At 37.7% G+C, this 18,069-nt stretch overlaps 1 protein-coding gene across 1 annotated transcript in view; it reads left to right on the top strand.

Annotated features, from left to right (window-relative positions):
- Positions 1-18,069, top strand: part of LOC307163038 (uncharacterized protein) — a 30,521-nt gene that overhangs the window by 11,738 nt on the left and 714 nt on the right. The window contains exon 2 of the mRNA XM_079878853.1: positions 16,385-16,485. Within this exon, the coding sequence (XP_079734979.1) occupies positions 16,385-16,485 (101 nt within the window). The remainder of the gene's footprint in view (positions 1-16,384; positions 16,486-18,069) is intronic.

The raw sequence follows: 18,069 nt of genomic DNA, 5'->3' as shown, positions 1-18,069 counted from the left end.
AAACAGATGAGGTGGTTTTGCTAAGTGATGGGTGTAAAAGAGGAAGTGAGCGAGGCATATATGGATTCAGGCTTCGTGGTTTTAAAAGGATTAGCACATAATTTAAGATCATTTGCGGTTTTGTTTTCTTGGATCCACTACTGTTCAAAAGTTAATACCTTTATTTAGCCAGGACATAATAAATGAATCAAAAGTGACATTTTTACATTGTTACAAAGAATTTCTTTTTTTAATAGATGCTGTTCTTTGAACTTTCTATTCATTGTAGAGTCCTGAATAATTGTATCACGGTTTTCACAAAAGTATTAAGCAGCAGAGCTGTTTTCAACTTTGATCAAATTAAGAAAAACACTAAAACAAGTCACTAAAACAGTGGTGACTTGGCCACCACTGTCATCAAACAGGAAATTAAAATTACTTTTGTAGTAGTACCATTGGAAACACCATTTTTTAAAATGGATATACCATGGTATTTGTTGAATTGCTATCTAAGGGTGTGTTCACACTTGGCATGTTTGGTTCAATTAAAAGAAGGTGCGATTTGCTTTTTAGTGCGTGTCATTTAAATAAGTGTGAACGCTGCCATCCGAACCCTGGTGCGCACCAAACAAGTGGACCGAGACCTCTGAAAAGATGGGTCTCGGTCCACTTCCAAACGAACTCTGGGGTGGTTCGACTGAAATATGAATGCAACACGGACCCAAGACAAGATGCGACCCTAAAATCAAGCATACATGTTTTTACTCATCATAGTAGTTATTTTGCCCTTTACAGTTCGGTACAGGCATCAGAACCGCAGTCTCCTTGCATCAGGTCTTCATTTAAGTGGAACGGAGAAATTAAAAATGACAGTGTGAGTGTTAAGCAAACCAGGACTAAATGTATCATTTTCTTTCTTTGTTCTGGACCAAAGGAACCAAGAGAACCGATCTACAAGTGTGAACACCCTAAATGCCATAGTATTTGAATATGAATAGGAAAATACTGAAATTTCCATGATTACCATGATATTCTCATCTGATCCCATGGTACTGCCCACAGTATTTTTTTTAATTTTTTTTTTATGAATATGCTTTACAGCACTAATGATAAATGTAGTTACTAGGATATTTTATAAAAAATATGGTTTCCATGGTGAGTTCTTGGGTGAGATATAGAGAAATAAAGAGAATAACCAGCACAGATCTTGGCATGTCCTTTACCTACCTTTGGAGTATTATAGTATTATTAAAATAAAAAATGTAGGTAGTCATTTATATGAATATTTCAGCTCATAAATATTTGGAAAGCAAACTTGCAAAGCACCTACTGCCTTACATTTTTTAAGTACAATCAACTTGGATGTTTAAGCCATTTAAACTTAAATTACATTAAACTGAATCAGTTGAATCTTGAATAACTTATAAAAGAAGTTGAAAATAGCTTAACTTATTGTGATGAGTTAAAGCAATGTAAAAACACATGTTGTCATAACTTATTGATCATTTCATTTTTTACAGTGTAATCTGAAGGTTCAAGTGCATTAGTTTGTCTAAGAGGCTATTTGAGTGTTTCCCTGAATTCCCCGTCTTTCCCTCTGTCAGTCTTTCTCTCCTTCATCCCCTTTTATCCATCACTCGACTCAATATTGATCTGAATTCATTTGTTTCTTATTGATTTAGTTATCCGCCCTCTGCCGCATTGTGCAAACACAAGGACACACCGACTGCTCAGACCACTGCCAACACACACTCAGACTCACACGCCATAAACCACTCATTTCTTTAGTTCATGAAAGATTTTTCATTCTTAAACATGATTTTTCACTAAAAAATCAGCACTATTTCGAAGTTTAAAGAGTGGAAAGGGTTTGAAAACACACACTAGCACCAGGTCCCTCCATCAGACTGTGTAATGATGTAGACTGGAGGCACAGATGCCATATTGATCACTGTCCTGAAGGAAAGATTTGAGAAGGAATTGACTGGTGACAAAATGAAAGCTGCAGTCCCTTGATAACCTCTGAAGAGCCTCTTTTATAAGAAAAATGATCATCGTTATTAAAAGGATGTTTTTGTGTGTGTGTCATTTGTGAGTATTATAGAAATTGATTGGAGTTTTTGCAGCGCAACTCAGAAAAACCAAATGGGGAAAAAAAATTGTATACACACACATATATATATATCACAAAATAAAGTGTTACTTAAGGTTTCATCTTATTTTTTATATTTATTTGTATTGTATTATTTTTGTTCAACATAAATTCATTGCGAGTAAATTTCACAATTAATTTAAAAGAAATGGCAATAGCAGATTGAATTAAACATGAAAGTAGTAACAAATAGTATTTTCTTGTAAAACATGCTCCAATAATCTTTTCTTTTCACACTTTTTTTTTTTTTACAGTGTACAGCAGGGATAGGCAACTTCGGTCCACTGTCCTGCAGAGTTTAGCTTCAGCCCTGATAAAAACTCACCTGCCTGTATCTATCAAGTAATCCTGAAAACATTGATTGCCAAGTTCAGGTGTGTTTAATTAGGGTTGGAGCTAAACTCTGCAGGACAGTGGCCCTCCAGGACCGGAGTTGCCTATCCCTGGTGTACAGTATCTTGAATGGATTTTTGCAATTTCATAAACATTTCTGTGGCATTTTAAGCATTAAAAAAAGGCTAATTACTTTGAGTACCATCTAAATAGCATGGTATATGGTATTTAGTACCATGATGTACATCAAAGTACCATGATTCAATTACTTGTGGCTCAAATAATTGAATGGAGAACATGTTCAATCTGTTAAATTAAAAGACTCTTTAAGTTTAAAGATTCAGTTATAATAGGTATAATGCATTATATTATCTAGCCTTATTCTTTCTTATACACATCACATTACTTGTTTCAATAGTGCTTTGAAGAGTTTAGAATATTTTCAAGGTAGAAATAGTATGAAAAACACTTCAAATTCCTCTTCTGTACATTGCCTTTTCTCTGCATACATCTGGAACAGCTTAAAGAGTTTATCCTTGTCACTGTCAGCATTGGCTTGCTCACTGTGGGGCTAGTCTTTGTAAAGCTGCTTTGAATGCATTTGTTGCATGCGTTCTTGAATGCGCTGAGAAATGTACTTTGCAACTAGAATTGGATCGCAGATATTCATTTGGTATTTTTCTGTGAGGCTTAATGAATTTAGTCAAGATTTTTTTTTATTGGTAATAGTTGTCATCTGCATTCTTTCCTACCATTTCTAGTCTTTATTGGCTTGTATTGTTCAGTGTAAAGACCCATTCACTCCAAGGATGATAACTATAAAGATAACAATAAAGATATAGTTCTAAAAATCGTTCTCAATATTAAAGAATAGCAGAGTACACACCACAACTATAACGATAACGGCAAAGAGAAACGATATCTTTGGAATCACTTTCAGAACGATTCACTTTTGCATTTTATTGCCTTTTTGGCAGGTATATCTTGTTAAGGCATGAGAAATGTTTTGTGTAAATAAATAAATTGCCAACTCCCTATCCTGTAAATCTTTCCAGATATTTATCAATATTTAATGTCTTTTTTGATGGCAGGAATGCTTTGGAACTGCAGTTTAGAATGTTTCTCCAGGACTGGAATGACTGAAGGAATTCTAGCATGTACGGTAATAATAGTGGTCATTAATGAAAATGACCATCTTTCTCTTTCTTTGCTTTTATATCTTGATCTCTCTGTCATACATTGTGACTGAAGGGAATTTCAAACGTTTCTTTGATGTTTAGAACTAATGATTTAAATGTTTAAGAGAGAAATCCTGCAAAAACATGGACATATTTCATCACAAAATCAGAGGGGAAAAAGTTATATTTTGCATAAAGAAAATGAAGCCTAATTTTTGTTCATATTTTCATTAAATTAAGCCATTCTTCTCCCAAAATCTTTGGATGTTCGATCTTTGGAATTCCCATTTTTCCCATGACAAGCGCCACTTTTTATTATTCTCAATACTGTGCTGCAATACAAAAATTTGCATTACATAAATTATAGACTATACTAAAGTATACTAAATACTAAAATGGTGTATAAATTCTTTAAATTGAAGTAACACATTTTTTTGTTTTTTTTCTACTTGATGAGAGTGATTTTTTTTTTTTTACATTCTTTTTTGTGAAAATAATGTTGTGCAAGAAAATCTTAATAATCTTAATAATATGCTTACGTTTCTATACGGACAAATAATTTTTTTACGTGGTTTCGTGAGATTCGCCGCATGCTGTACAAAGACTTAGAGCATTTCCACTTTCGATGCGCCGTTCTCGTCTAGTTATGGATTTTACGAATACATTTTTCTGCATCATTTTTAATCTCATAGCCATGGTTAAATGCATATTTACTTACATATAATTTACAGGTATAGACTCAAACAAAATGAACACATTATAGAGACACATCCAGTCGCACACAGCTGGCACGGCACTTTGCTGCCACTGACAACACTGCCCTGGCAACCGATGGGCACGTCGCCAAGCCAGCAAGTTGCCAAGCAGCGAGTTCCCATAGCAACTTGCCATTCCCTGGCATTTTGAATAAGGTATCGGCAGACAAACACTCAGGCTTTCGGGGAGAAAGAGGGGTTTGGATGAGGTTGAAGAATAGATAGAGTAATTGAAAAAAAAAAAAAAAAACGAAAATGAACAGAAAGAGATAAAATAGAGTAAGTAAAAGAGACATAGATGGAGGGAATGAGAAAGACTTTTGTTAACTGGCCCTAAATTGAACTTAAATGTATGTGATAAACGTTTAATTTTTTCACGTTGTGCTTTTTTTATACAAAATCTAAAATAATCCTTCTCAATGCCACTTTTTTATCAAAATTTTTAAACTGAAAACACTTTGAAACTCCTAAAGATTTGTGGCAGCTTCATCACTTTGTGGTCTGATAATTAAGATCATGACGAGTGTGTTTGACCTGATGTCCCAGTGATTCGTGCTGGCAAAGACACGCACACACACATTCAGGTTGGCAAAAAGCTGGCACTGGCACCACCGTGCCGCATTCGCACGTGATTGGACTGTGAATGTGGCAGTGAGAGAAAGAAAAAGAAAGAGGGAGGAAGATAGGGTGGAGCCGAGCCAGAAAGAGAAGGACAAAAGTCTTAAAGGATATTAAACCACACAAGTGACCAACTGCAACATTATGAGCAGAAGGCACAAATCCATAGGCCAACTATGTTGACAGTTGATAGGCTATCAACTGTCAAGTTTTTTAGTTTAGTTTGCGTCTGGAAAATGAATGCGTTTGGCTGTGAAAAGGACAGAGAATGAGAAAGGACCTGAATAGACCGCTCAGTTAATGTTTGGACCGCATTCACATCTCACCCTGGAGATCTCTGTCATTGTCAGAGGAACAGAGCTGTCCAACATATGTGTCTGCAGTTGTCTGGGAACAGTGTGACTGTTAACCGTTTCGTGTTAAAAGAACGGTTCACTCAAAAATTGCAATAATCTGATCATTTTCCCCTGTAGTGAGCTGTTAACGGATGCGAAACGGATCATGAGTGATTTGAACTCAAGAACCGCATTAGTTTGATTCACAAGCAAATCATTCAGTCTTGTTTTGTGAAAGAGATCAACTTTCATTGAGAAGAAACAAAAGAACGTTTTGCACATGAAACGGCTCACTTGTGTAAGGTAGTGTAAAACACGAAATTCAGAAAGTCTTTTGATAACTCAATCTACCTTAATTCGGATACATTTGAAAACTGCGTTATCGTTTCAAAACGCTCTCCCTCCACACGCGTTCTCCAGAAGTTTCTCATTCACACCGAAATGTTAGAAAACGCTAAATTCACCTTACTGTGCATGCGTAAACCCTCATAAAAGCTCACTGAGATGGTACAGATGGAGAGTGCTGGGTAGTAACTGATTACATGTAATCTGGATGACTTAATCGGATTCCAAAAATTAAGTACTTGTAATTAGATTACAATTTAAAAATTGTAATCAGACTAATGTTACTTTTCTTTCAATTACATGATTGCATGTTATTCTCACAATGGCAGTCAATTATTCATAATTCAGTGATTCTACTTCTTTGTTATATTTAAAATGTTCCTTTCTAAAAAAAAAAGCCTACTGCTTATATACCTTCAGAAGTGTATTGCACACACAGACCATGTGACTAGTCACATGTCTATCACTGAAAACTGGGACCCACAATGCATTTGATCACTGGATTAACAGAAATCATTTAACTTTTAACAAGTGTTTTCTCAACATTTTAAAACGCAACTGCTCTCATGTTTTGCCGCAGAACAGCAATTACGAGGACATTTTCTGTTATCTTTGCAGGACTGCGATATGAAGAGTGTGCAAAGTAACATTTTAGCAACAGTGTGATGGTGAATAGCACATAACAGGCACAATAGCGGTATAAACATAGATATCTATTGGTTCAATATGTGTCACATGACTAAACATGCATCATCGGTTTTTAAATACCTCTGTTTTCACAGTCCACACTACAACGCAAAAACACCGTTTTCAAATTTATCCACTTGGGTAGGCGTTTTCAAAAAGCTCAGTTTTTGCAGGACAAAAACTCCATCTCAGTGTGGACAGAAGGCCAAAACTGAGAAAAACAAAAATTGAAATATATTAGTGTGGACAAGGCATGAGAAAACCTAGGGCTTATAAACACAGGGAGGTAACAAGGTAACAGCGAACAGGTGTGGAACTCAAATCAGCAACCAAGGATACTGAGGGTGCATCTCAATCATGTGAGTTGGCTCACTTGATTTATGTTTCGCGCTTCAGGGCTTTCGTTAAGGGAACATAGTGAGGATCGATGCTCCCTGGATTTCACAGTGAACTGTGGGACTTTTTAGGAAGCGAATGTTTCAGTGCACTGGAATGATTTTTAAAATGGCTGACTCCCTGATCAGTGCCCTGACTACTGAGCTAGGGAGCTGATTAAGACGCACCCTAATAATGACAGGGAACACTGGCAAACAGGAACCGAATTAAAACGAAACCAAAACAGAAAGAGACCGTTACAACTTGCTACTTCTAAGGGGGATTTTAAGATTTTCATAGAAGTGATGTAAAATACACTATTGTCAACTGGAATATAGTGCACGAGTCGTCAGCTATGATTAAGTGGTGCTTTTATGTAATTTTCTAAATCCTCATTTATAATAATTGTATGTAAAACAAAACATTTCTCCTTTTGTTTTGCACAGAATGAATGTCATTAATGGAACCACATGCTGGTGAGTAAACAATGACTTTTTTCATTTTTGGGTGAACTATAACTTAATTCAAAGTTGGTGCCAAGTTTCTGGTAATTGTCTGCAGATAAACTAGCTTTTGTGGTTACAAATGAGAGATTCTTCATTCTAGAGATAAGCAAATATAGACTTATCCACAGGCTGGATTCATTTTCCAGGGTGTCAGACAAAAGTTCAAAATGAAACAGATGAAGGGCCTTTATCTTGTTTGAACTACATACGAAATTTATTGATTTCATCTCGCTAAGCATGTGCAATTTCCAAGTACTTCAAGCGCCCCAAATCTTACTTTCTTTTCGGTTGTTTTCGGTAGTGCAATAAGTAAGACTTTGAACATAAACATAACTATGGCTTGATCCATCCTGATTATTTTGTTTTCTCTATGAAAAGTTTCATGTCAGTCTCTTGAATTGTGTTTTAAATACCAGTTCCTTCTCTTAGAATAGTTAGATTTTCTCTCAGCTTCATTTAAGGACTCAGTGCACACATGGAATGAATGTAAGAATTTGAATTGTAAAAACACCATAATGATTAAATTAGTAGTAAATAATAGTCGAGAAATCAATCATGTCCCTCGACATAACACTCCGTGTTGACAAAAACACTGTAGAATGAAATGCAGGTTTTCCAGACTTCAAGGCTATGGCTGCTATGAAAAGAATAAAGATGTGTATGTCTGGGCATAAGAAAAGGATGCATTCCCATAGTGCACTCCTTAAAGGGGTAGTTGAAAATGCTAGCATCAACCTACTGACCCTCATGTTGTTCCAAACCTGTAAGACTTTTTCATCTTCAAAACACAAGTGAAGATATTTTTTATGAAACTTTAATGAAACTGAAACTGATTTCTGTCCCTCCTTAAAACTTCTTTCAAAAAGGCCTTGCAGAGATTGTAAAATAAATCAAAAGGTTTAATCCAAGTCTTCTGAAGAGACACAATCACTTTATATGTTTGAAAAGGTTTGATTTAGGCTTTCATATATAGAGTTCAGTCGTACTCGTTTGACACGCAAGAAGAAACATCATTGGTTTTTTACACGTCAACAAAGCACATTTGAGCTTCCGTGTCATGTCTGATAAGCAATTGTGCTCCTTCATAAAACTTGGACTAAACAAAATATGGTTTACTCTTTACAATGTCTTCATGAACTTTTCGAACTATCTAAGTTTTGGTTGTGTGGACTTTCAATGGAGGGACAGAAATCACTCAGGTTTCATTAGAAATATCTTCATTTGAGTTTCGAAGACGAATGAAAGTCTTACGAGTTCGGATGGTGGGTTTGGTGCATGATGGTGAGTAAATAATGAGCGAAGTTAGGTGAATTAACCCCATAAGTCAATCAAGACATCCGAAAGAACCTTTCATCAAATATTTTAATTTACTTTACTTTAATACTTTATCAGTAATATCATTTTTCAAAAGTGGATGATGTGTTGCTTTACATCAGTTGTCCAGTAGGGGAAGACATTATGCATGAAATATATTGACACCTGACTGTGAGAGTATATAGAAATCGAACCACGAGTCAGTGCGCTGCAGGCTGAGGTAGTTGGTTGTATGGTTTTGCATCATAATCAGCCTGGAGTTAACTGTACAACCTTCTAGCTTTCCCTGCGGTGTCACCATTACGTCGAGGTGAGTATGAATGACCATCAGATGCATACAGACAAGCATTTCAATCGTTTTTGCCTTAAAATTGAGCTGCAACATATGGTGTGAATCCGCACAGCACTTTCATTGTTGTTGTTTTTGTAGTTTCAGTGTTTGTTGCGCTCATTAACAGGCTGTTAGTCACCCCTATCTCCCATATGGACGGTTTGGGTGAGTGCCCAAATGCCCCCATCCACAAGAGGGCTCCAACAAATCCATGAAGTCTAGTAAATTCCTAATTAAAAACAACATGGTGGAGATAATAGATTGACATGAGAAAATAAACAAGAGGTTAAATGTGTTTTTTGTACCTAATAGGGTTGTTTAACCTGTAGCTCAAACAGTATAGAGGATGGTGTTGCTAGAAACACTAAGTATTGGTTTCAATTCCCAGGGAATGCTATACTGGGTAAACCCAGCCCGATCTCCCGGCGATTTGATTTCGCCCTGCAGCTCAGGCTGGAAACCTGTACATTCTTCTATCCTGCTTCCGTTACAAATCTGCGGGGACCAATCACAAACTGGCTTATCCACCTGGCGCGCTATTGGCGGGTTTAACACGATTATAGAGAAGCGACGGCAAGCAGTCTCTTGCATGACCGTCAATCCAATTTCTTTTAACCTCTCGACGATGCTCAATGGCTACTTTAGTTACACCTCGAGTGGGTGTAAATACCACTCACTTTCATGTTTTTTTTTTTTGCACAACCTGCAAAAATCGCTCGATGCCATTGCATTGAAGTAGAATTAAAATAGAATACATTCAACTGCTGTAAGTGTAGTTTTAAGTAATACATTTAATTGTATTAATGTCAGCAAAAATATATTAATAAGCAATGTTTGAAATGCTGGTGGACGGGGGGGGGGGGGGGGGGGGGGGGTTATGGGGGGTGCTGGATGGCAGAGCCAGGCTAAATGCACATAAATTGCACAGACATCAACATAAATAAATATGTAATTCATAATTTTCTATAAAAATAAACATGAATAAGACTGATTGATGTTTCTTTTTTATTTATTTTTATTAGTGCTGTCAGTGATAAAAAAAATGAACTAGATTAATAATAATAATAATCGGCATTAAAAAATCCAAAAAAATATCCTGGCTCTTCCAAGCTTTATAATGGGAGTGAATGGTAACTTAGATTTTGAAGCCCAAAAAAAGGCCTTCTGAAGCGAAGCGATGCATTTTTGTTCAAAAAATATTCATATTTGTAACTTTATAAACTATAATCACTGGCTTCCAGCAACAGCCGTACGCAAGTCTAGTTCGTGCGGAAGAGAGAACAAATAGGGCTGGGTAACAAACTCAAACTCCTCCGACATTTCTCTTTAAAAAATTCTCATGACCGGTGTTTTTATTTGCTCTATCCTCTGCGCTTCCGCGTTCGTCAAATACGTCATGCGTCGGGTCAGAAGTCACTCTTCAGCTGAAACTCAACTCGAGTATGGCCGTTAACGGAAGCCAGTGATTATAGTTTATAAAGTTATAAATGTAGATATTTTTCTTACAAAAACGCTTCGCTTCAGAAGGTCTTTATTAACCCTTCAAACCCATATGGATTACTTTAAAGGCACACTGTGTAGAAATTGTGTTTTTGTCAAACAGCGACCCCTAGAGTCGCTGTGGAATACTTGCACTGTCGTAAATACCCCTCCGTTTTTGGAAGGAGTACAATTTACATATGTGGTTTCAACAACCAGATGCATTTACACTTGTCCAGTTTCGTCTGGAATGCGGAATTCGTCTCCTGAAGTGGTTTGAGCGTTCGGATTCAAATCCGTCTTGAATGCGTTTCGGAGGGCATTTACACCTGGTCTTTTCACGATCGGATAGCTATCTGATATGAGAAAACCAACGCTATCTCACGACCAGTTCGTACGAATTCGTACGAGTGATAAAAAAGTGGCTAATTCGTACGACCTCACTCGTACGAATTTGTACGATTTGTCTAAGCCCACGTGATGGGTAGGTTTAGGGGCGGGGTCAGGGGTAGGTCATTCGTATGAATTCATACGAATTGGGCAATTCGTAAAATATGTGCGATTTAGCAAAAATTAGCCACCTCGTAGAATTCATACGAATTGCCGTGAGATCAGGCTGGAGAAAACGCATGAAGTGGCCAGGTGTAAACAGCCCCATGACAAAAACATAAGCACGAAAGCCGGAAAACAAACGCTGCTTGGCCTCTCACGTCCAAATTTGAGGAAGTGGTGGGGGAAGTGACGTATGCCGTAAAGCAGTCGAATTTTGTAGTTCTTTTTGTGCTCGGGATACTACCCGAACCCCGAAGTTACATAGTGCCAGTAAAAGCGATACAGACCCCGTCAGGCTATGGCAGACGTGTCATTCAACCTATTGTAAGTCGATGTACCATCACAAGGGTCTTGGAAATATATTATGAAGGTTGAAAAGCTACATAGTGTTCCTTTAATGGATTTTTTGGGTGCCAAAAACATGGTACCATTCACTCCCATTATAAAGCTGGGAAGAGCCAGGATATTATCACTTACCACCGGCCTCGTCCTGCTTGCCACACAAACCCCTTAAGGTAATTAAGTGTTTTAATAAAACATTCTAATTAGCCCAGAATTTTTATATCATTATTTCTATTTCTGAAAAAATGGAGGATAATATAATATTATATAATATTATGTAGTAATTGACATGTTTATTAAGATACAGATACTTTCAAATCTTTTCAATGGAGAAAAAAATTGTGGATAAATGTTGGTAAAGCATTTCACTTTTTTATTTGATCACAAGCTGTTCTGTAGATAAGCTCACAATAGCTGACTAAACTGGAAGAGGAGAAAGTATTTTGTCATTGAAAAAATGACTCAATTCGCACAGGTATTTATGGCATTAGCACTGTTGTGGCTCTCATTCTTCTCATTTTTCCTCAATATTGAAAGTATTTTAGACAAAACCAGGCAGCACTTCATTATCCATTTTCCATTACCCATAATCTTCAGATTAGCTCATTTTAGTGTGAATTCAGGTGCAAACTGCTGTTCTTTTCTTCTCAAGCACATACATTATAATAATAGCAGGATATTAGGATTGGTTTTAAGTTGTGTGGTCAGTGTGTGTTTGCAATTAGCCCCTCAGTCATCTCTCCAGCACTCTTCTGAATGAGCACAGTCTCCTCCTCCTCTGTCTGTCCCGCTGACTGTCTGGCCGCTCACACGGTCTGCCAGGATCCGCATTGCGTTGCCCTTCTCCTCTAAGAGATAAAAAGAGCACATATCAGCAATCTGTGCCTGTCGTTCTTTTCCAGACACGTAAACACACACTAATACGTTCAGCTCCACATTACGAGAAACAGAGGAATCGCACTCAGGAGAGACTGGGTCGAGACTGACTCGAGAACAAAGAAACGGTCCTGTGCACATAAAAAAACCGGCACAAAATAAAAGCCTAACTATTATTTGATGGAAAATTCCAGATTTTTCAAATGTTTGATCATATAATAGAATCATTTGAGTGGCGTAAACAAATGCACCATAGATCTTGATGCATTCATTTGATGGCATGCTAGAACAGGTGTCTCAAGGGATGTTTTTTTCTTAATATCTCGCATCATAATGCAAGCTAATGTATTGAAATTTTGGAAGCATCACCTTGATCCCCATCCATTTTTTAAAAGCGCATCATGCTTTCTGTCATAATCACCTGATTCTTGCTCACTTGATTTTCCCCAAACACTTTGTCTGTCTCTGGTGTTTTGGCTCGTTATCTTTTGATTAATCCGTCTAATTGTTTGTTTCCCTTTTCAATATGGCCATGATTGGTTGTATAACTTTGTTTGTTTGTTTGTTTGTTTGTTTATTCGCCTCCCTCATCAGTGTGTGTTTTGTGAATTCACAATGTGGATCATGAATATGTATTGTACACAGGCTGTTGGTATTCAGATCCTTGGAGATTATATACTTGTTGTGTATTTAAGATGAAGCCAGTGGTGATGAATTGACTGGCTAGCATTACTTAGTTAACCCCTACTGGTAGATGTCGTAACTACACCATCTGGGTACAAACAGCATCTTTCTCTATTGATGCCATTAGCTATTTTTCCATTCAAATTTTACTTATGCGGAATATGGAATATTGGAATATCGAATAAAACGTTGGCTAATGAAGCAGCGTTTCCGTCCCATATATTTCAAGAGAACCACATAGGAAAATGGCGCAAAATATCTGTAATAAAAATGGAAGTTGATGGAATAGGGGAAGCCACTGTGGCTCTTTTTTCGTACATTTCGTACAAACTTGCATCTCAGAGTGTGCAGTTGAAACGCAATAAACACTGTCATGTTATCTTGCGTTCGGATGCTGGTGTTAGGGAACGCAATCATGTGAGATGTTTCTGGGAAACAGAGGGAATTAAATCAAATCATTCTGATAATGACTTTGGCTCAAGCATTTCAGAATGACCAAACCAACATCTAAGATACTGTGCAAAGACATTGGTCCGCTGGTTAGTCCAGTTATCCAATCACATCCTCTGTTGACGTAAAGTCATGCGAATATTTTGTTGTGCATCAAGGAATTTATTCGGTAAATTTACATCCATCGTAGTTTATGCGCATGTCGTCTTATCGAATTAAAAAAATGTACGCCTCGATTGAGTGCATTCGTTTTTTACGTGAATTTATGCGCATCATGGAATTGTTTTCATTCAGCATTTTTTTTTATGCAAGATCCCAAAATGCACAAAAAAATAGGTGAATGGAAACTTAGCTATTCATAAGTGTGTATTATGGCAAAATTGTCCAAGTAAAAATTTACCAAGTAACATATAAATCACAAGAATTTCATTTATATTGCTGTAGATTTTCTGCTGCCAGGTGTTTCTGGAACTAAGTGTCCTTGAAACAAAGATGGCTGCCTCACGTACTTCAGGGAATCCTATAGCCTACCAGCTGAGCATATTCTCCCTTGAGATGAGTCGGAATCAACGTATAGCTTTCTCAAGGTATTATTATCTATTCATATACTATATCTGTGACATGTAGTTCTCTTTTGGTTTTGGTTTCTCTGTGTTCTGTTCCTGTTTTACCTGTGTTTCCTTTGGTAATTCATCGAGTTTGCACGTGTTCCTAAGTTACGTTAATCATTACCTGTCTATTCAAGCCTCGAGTTTTCCTTACTACTTTGTCCTGTATTGTTTATGGTATTGGTTGTGTGTTCTACTGAGTGTTTGTCATTAAAGACTGATCTTTTGGCTTTTTATTACAGCCATCGCGTTACAATCTCGTAAAATAATAATAGTAATACATTTTACACAGAACAATACATTTTATTTACTCTTAAAAGTATATCATAGATAAACGTGCTGAAAGTGCGTCATATGTAAGAATATAAAAAGTAATTGCATTAAAAAGTGATTGCAAAAAAAACAAAATATTATTTTTTATTAATTTCCCTCCTCATTTTGTCGTTATTATTATTATTGTTGTTGTTGTTCTAAATAATGTTCATTTTCCTTCATTTTTCCTTCCTTTTAATTTGAGACTTTTATTGTTTCATTTTAGTATTTTTTTATATGTATTATTATACATAATTTGTAAAGGAGTCACACGATCGATGTTACAAATTAATTTTTTGCTTAATGACCTAGAAATACACACAATCTTAATTTTTTTAAACTCAACGTAGGTAATAACTTAATTTTTTATTTTATCATCATTATTGTTTTAAAATAAAACATAAATGTCCTACTTATTTCCAGTTTTAAATCCCATATGTCTAGTGTGGTCTCAGATTATCGGCCCCCAGTGTATATTGTTAAAAACTAAGTAGGCTATAGGATTATTATGTAACCTACTAGCTCATATAAATGTACCATATTACATACAGTCTGAATTGAAATGTGTAACCTAACATGTATGCACAGTTTCCTCAACAGCCTTTAATGAGTTGTCATTAGATCAGATCTTTCTGTCAAAGGAAGGAGTTTAGTATAATGCAGCATGATGGCTGGTGACACTTTTTATTACTGCAAGGGTAATCACCTCAAAGCTTTTGTTGTCTGGGAGAGGAATCTCTCTTTCTCTCCATCTCCCAAAATGATCTTTAACTCCCAATCTCCCAATCTATCCCATATTGTCTCATCTGTTCCATTTCACACACAAAGACACCCTTCCAAGCCTTGAGATCAATCACAAGGTGTTATGACTGTTCTTGCGTTCGAGTGCCAGACATTGCTGTGGGGGGGGGAGGAAGAGAGAGAGAGAACGGCAGATATTCTATGGACAAAATGCAGGAGAGTAGGAGAAGAAGGGGGGGGGGGGGGGGGGTGTTGGTTAGAGGAAGCGGAGCGAGACGCGGAGGCAGGGACAGTGACGACAGGGAGCAGCACTAGGTCTGAACGTCCACGGCACACGCTGGTTGGGTGCGTTAGTGTTTAGGTGACACTGATTTATGATGCTGGGGGGATTAGACATGGTTTCTGTCGGGCGGGAGGAAGGAGTAATGAGAGGAAGGGAGGGAGAAACGGAGAGAAAGGGAAGAGAAGAGGGGACGGCATCAGATAATGGTGGGCTGCTCAAAGCGCACCTATCTCATGATCGCCACGAGTGTCACAGCATCAACGCCACGCTAGGAGAGAGAAGAAGAAGAGAGGAGAGCGCGGGGGGAGATAGAAGTCAAACAGGGATGGAGGAAACTAGTTTATCGTACGGCTCTAAGGAAGCGAACGTCGGATTGCGCTCGGGAGACACTATAGCGGATTTCGTGACAACTCTTTAAGTGTATAACATACGAGGTGCACCGTGCGTGTCCGTGAGCGCGCGCTTAGCCATAAATTAGGTTGGGACGAGCAGGAACAGTGAGCAAAAGACTGCAGAAGAAGAAGCAGCAGTGCTGTTTCGACTTCTGCGTTCGGCTTTTTAAACGTTTGACTTTGCCTTATAACCCTGCAAACTGTTGTTTTTTCCATGCATGCCTTTCCAAATCTGCCTTTTTGTCTGCTGTTTCCCCCTCCACTCTTCTCTGGAAAGAGCCTTAAAACTGGGGCACTACGAGACCGAGACAGACAGAGGAAGAGAGAGCAGCGTTTGCAGTTTTCTGGGACTACGTGCTTCCTATACATCTTAGATCCGCAACGCGCCGCCTATGCCGTACGATCTGCCGCACAAAGGCCAGGCGGTTTATGATATGCCTCGCACATTTATAGATATATGTCGCTGGCGTACACACCGATGCCTCTGTGTTTGTGGCTTGGCAGAAAAGGAGGGCAGCCAGAGAGAGAGGGCAGAGACAGTTTGCTGGCAGTGCATATCTGTCTTTGAGTTCATTCGGTTCAAGCGTCGTGCTCGGTGTCTGCCACCAGGGGGCCGGACTGAACAAACTGCGCACTCTTTTATGGTGCTGAAGCAGAGATGCTAAGCCTTAATTTCAGTGTTAATTAGGCAGTTGCTGTCAATTCCTGAGGGTCCAAATGAGTTTAATATGTTAAATCTTGTTTCTGTTTGCCACAGGTCGCAGCCTCCAGACATCCAGAGACGTCACTCGATTCGGAGAAGAAACCGTCATTGTGAGGTCGATTCATTTACTTTTTCTTTCGGCAAATCTGACAAAGGTACGTAGGACGGTGATGAAGTGTCCTCATCCAAGATCAATTGTTATCATTAAGAATGTTCAAAAGTTTGGGGTCGGTAAGATTTAAACATGTTTGTCTCTTATACTCACCAAAGCTGCATTTATTTGATCAAAAAGTGAAAAAATATTTTAATATATTTTAAAATGTAATTTCTGATGGCAAAGCTGGATTTTCAGCATCATTACTGCAGGCTTCAGCGTCACATGATCCTTCAGAAATCATTCTAATATGCTGATTTGGTGCTCATGAAACATTTATTATTATCAATATTGAAAACAGTCATGCTGCTTACTATTTTTGTGGAAACCGCAATACATTTTCTCCCAGTATTCTTCGATAAAAAGAAAGTTTAAAAGAACAGCAATTTTTTTTTCTTTACTGTCACTTTTGCTAAATTGAATTCATAAAAAAAAAAAACCTTAAGCTTACAGACTCCAAATAATATATATATATATATATATATGTATATATATATATATATAGATAGATAGATAGATAGATAGATTTCAGTATATCATAAGGTGTGGGAAATTATACTTTTTTAATAAAAATAATAAAATAAATAATAAAAAGCTGTGTCATAAATCTGTGGTCTTAATTATTTCTGTATATCTACTTGAGAATGTACAATGAAATCCTAGTCTAATGACATGCAATTTGTGGGACAAACTTTGACGAACCCAAAGTGGGAGTTTCCCCCTCACTTTTGAGTTCATCCGAATACTTTGAATTTGAACTAGTGTACGTCTGTGTCCCTGAGACCCTTAACCTGTGATGTCTTAAAGGTCACAGGTGAGGTCCTTGGGAACACAGCTGTATATGATGCCATCACTGCAAAGTCGATATAAACACATGATTAGACTGACACGTAACTTCTAATGAATTCGCAGATTTAGCCTATCGAGTGACCTTCAGATCTTTCCTCAGAACACGTATTGCGTCGTGACTGACGTTACCACAAGCACGCCGTTAGCACGACTGTTTGACTGTGATTTTTAAACTCGCTTTGCTACTTCTACTCCACGTTACCTGAAACGGCTCCCCAGATTTCCAGACAGCAGTGACATCAGCTTCAGACCACTTTGACGCAGCTGTCGGGGACGGTGCCGATTGGCTGACTTTGTGCCCTGACCACTCGGAGCGACCAATCCAAATCCAGCCTAGGTTCACGACCCCTATACATTTCTCCTGAGGCTTCGATGTGGATCTGTTCCATGAAACCATTTTACGGGCTAGCCTGCCATCTTGTGCTCATTATTGCCAAACGCTTTGGTGATGGATGTTGCCCCGGAGCAGCTCGTACGAGACATGGTGTTTCTCTGCAGTGAGGATAATTGTATTTTACAGCAACGAGACAGAGTGAACATAAAGAGAGTGTATATGCGTTGTTTTTTTCCAATTAGATATAGTTTGATACTATGTAGGCTGTATGATTCAAGTGTTGTTGTTAACACATGTTTCACAAGGAGCATAGTTCAGATGTGATTTTTTTGTGTGTGTATAAATTCATTTAGACATTGGTTCTGCATTGTGCAACCTGAAAATAAACCATTAAATCCGATG

This window comes from Squalius cephalus (genome assembly GCF_949319135.1).
Source record: "Squalius cephalus genome assembly, chromosome: 8".
Taxonomy (NCBI): Eukaryota; Metazoa; Chordata; class Actinopteri; order Cypriniformes; family Leuciscidae; genus Squalius; species Squalius cephalus.
The sequence above is the reverse complement of the archived record's forward strand: the minus strand, read 5'-3'. Positions and strand labels throughout refer to the sequence as shown.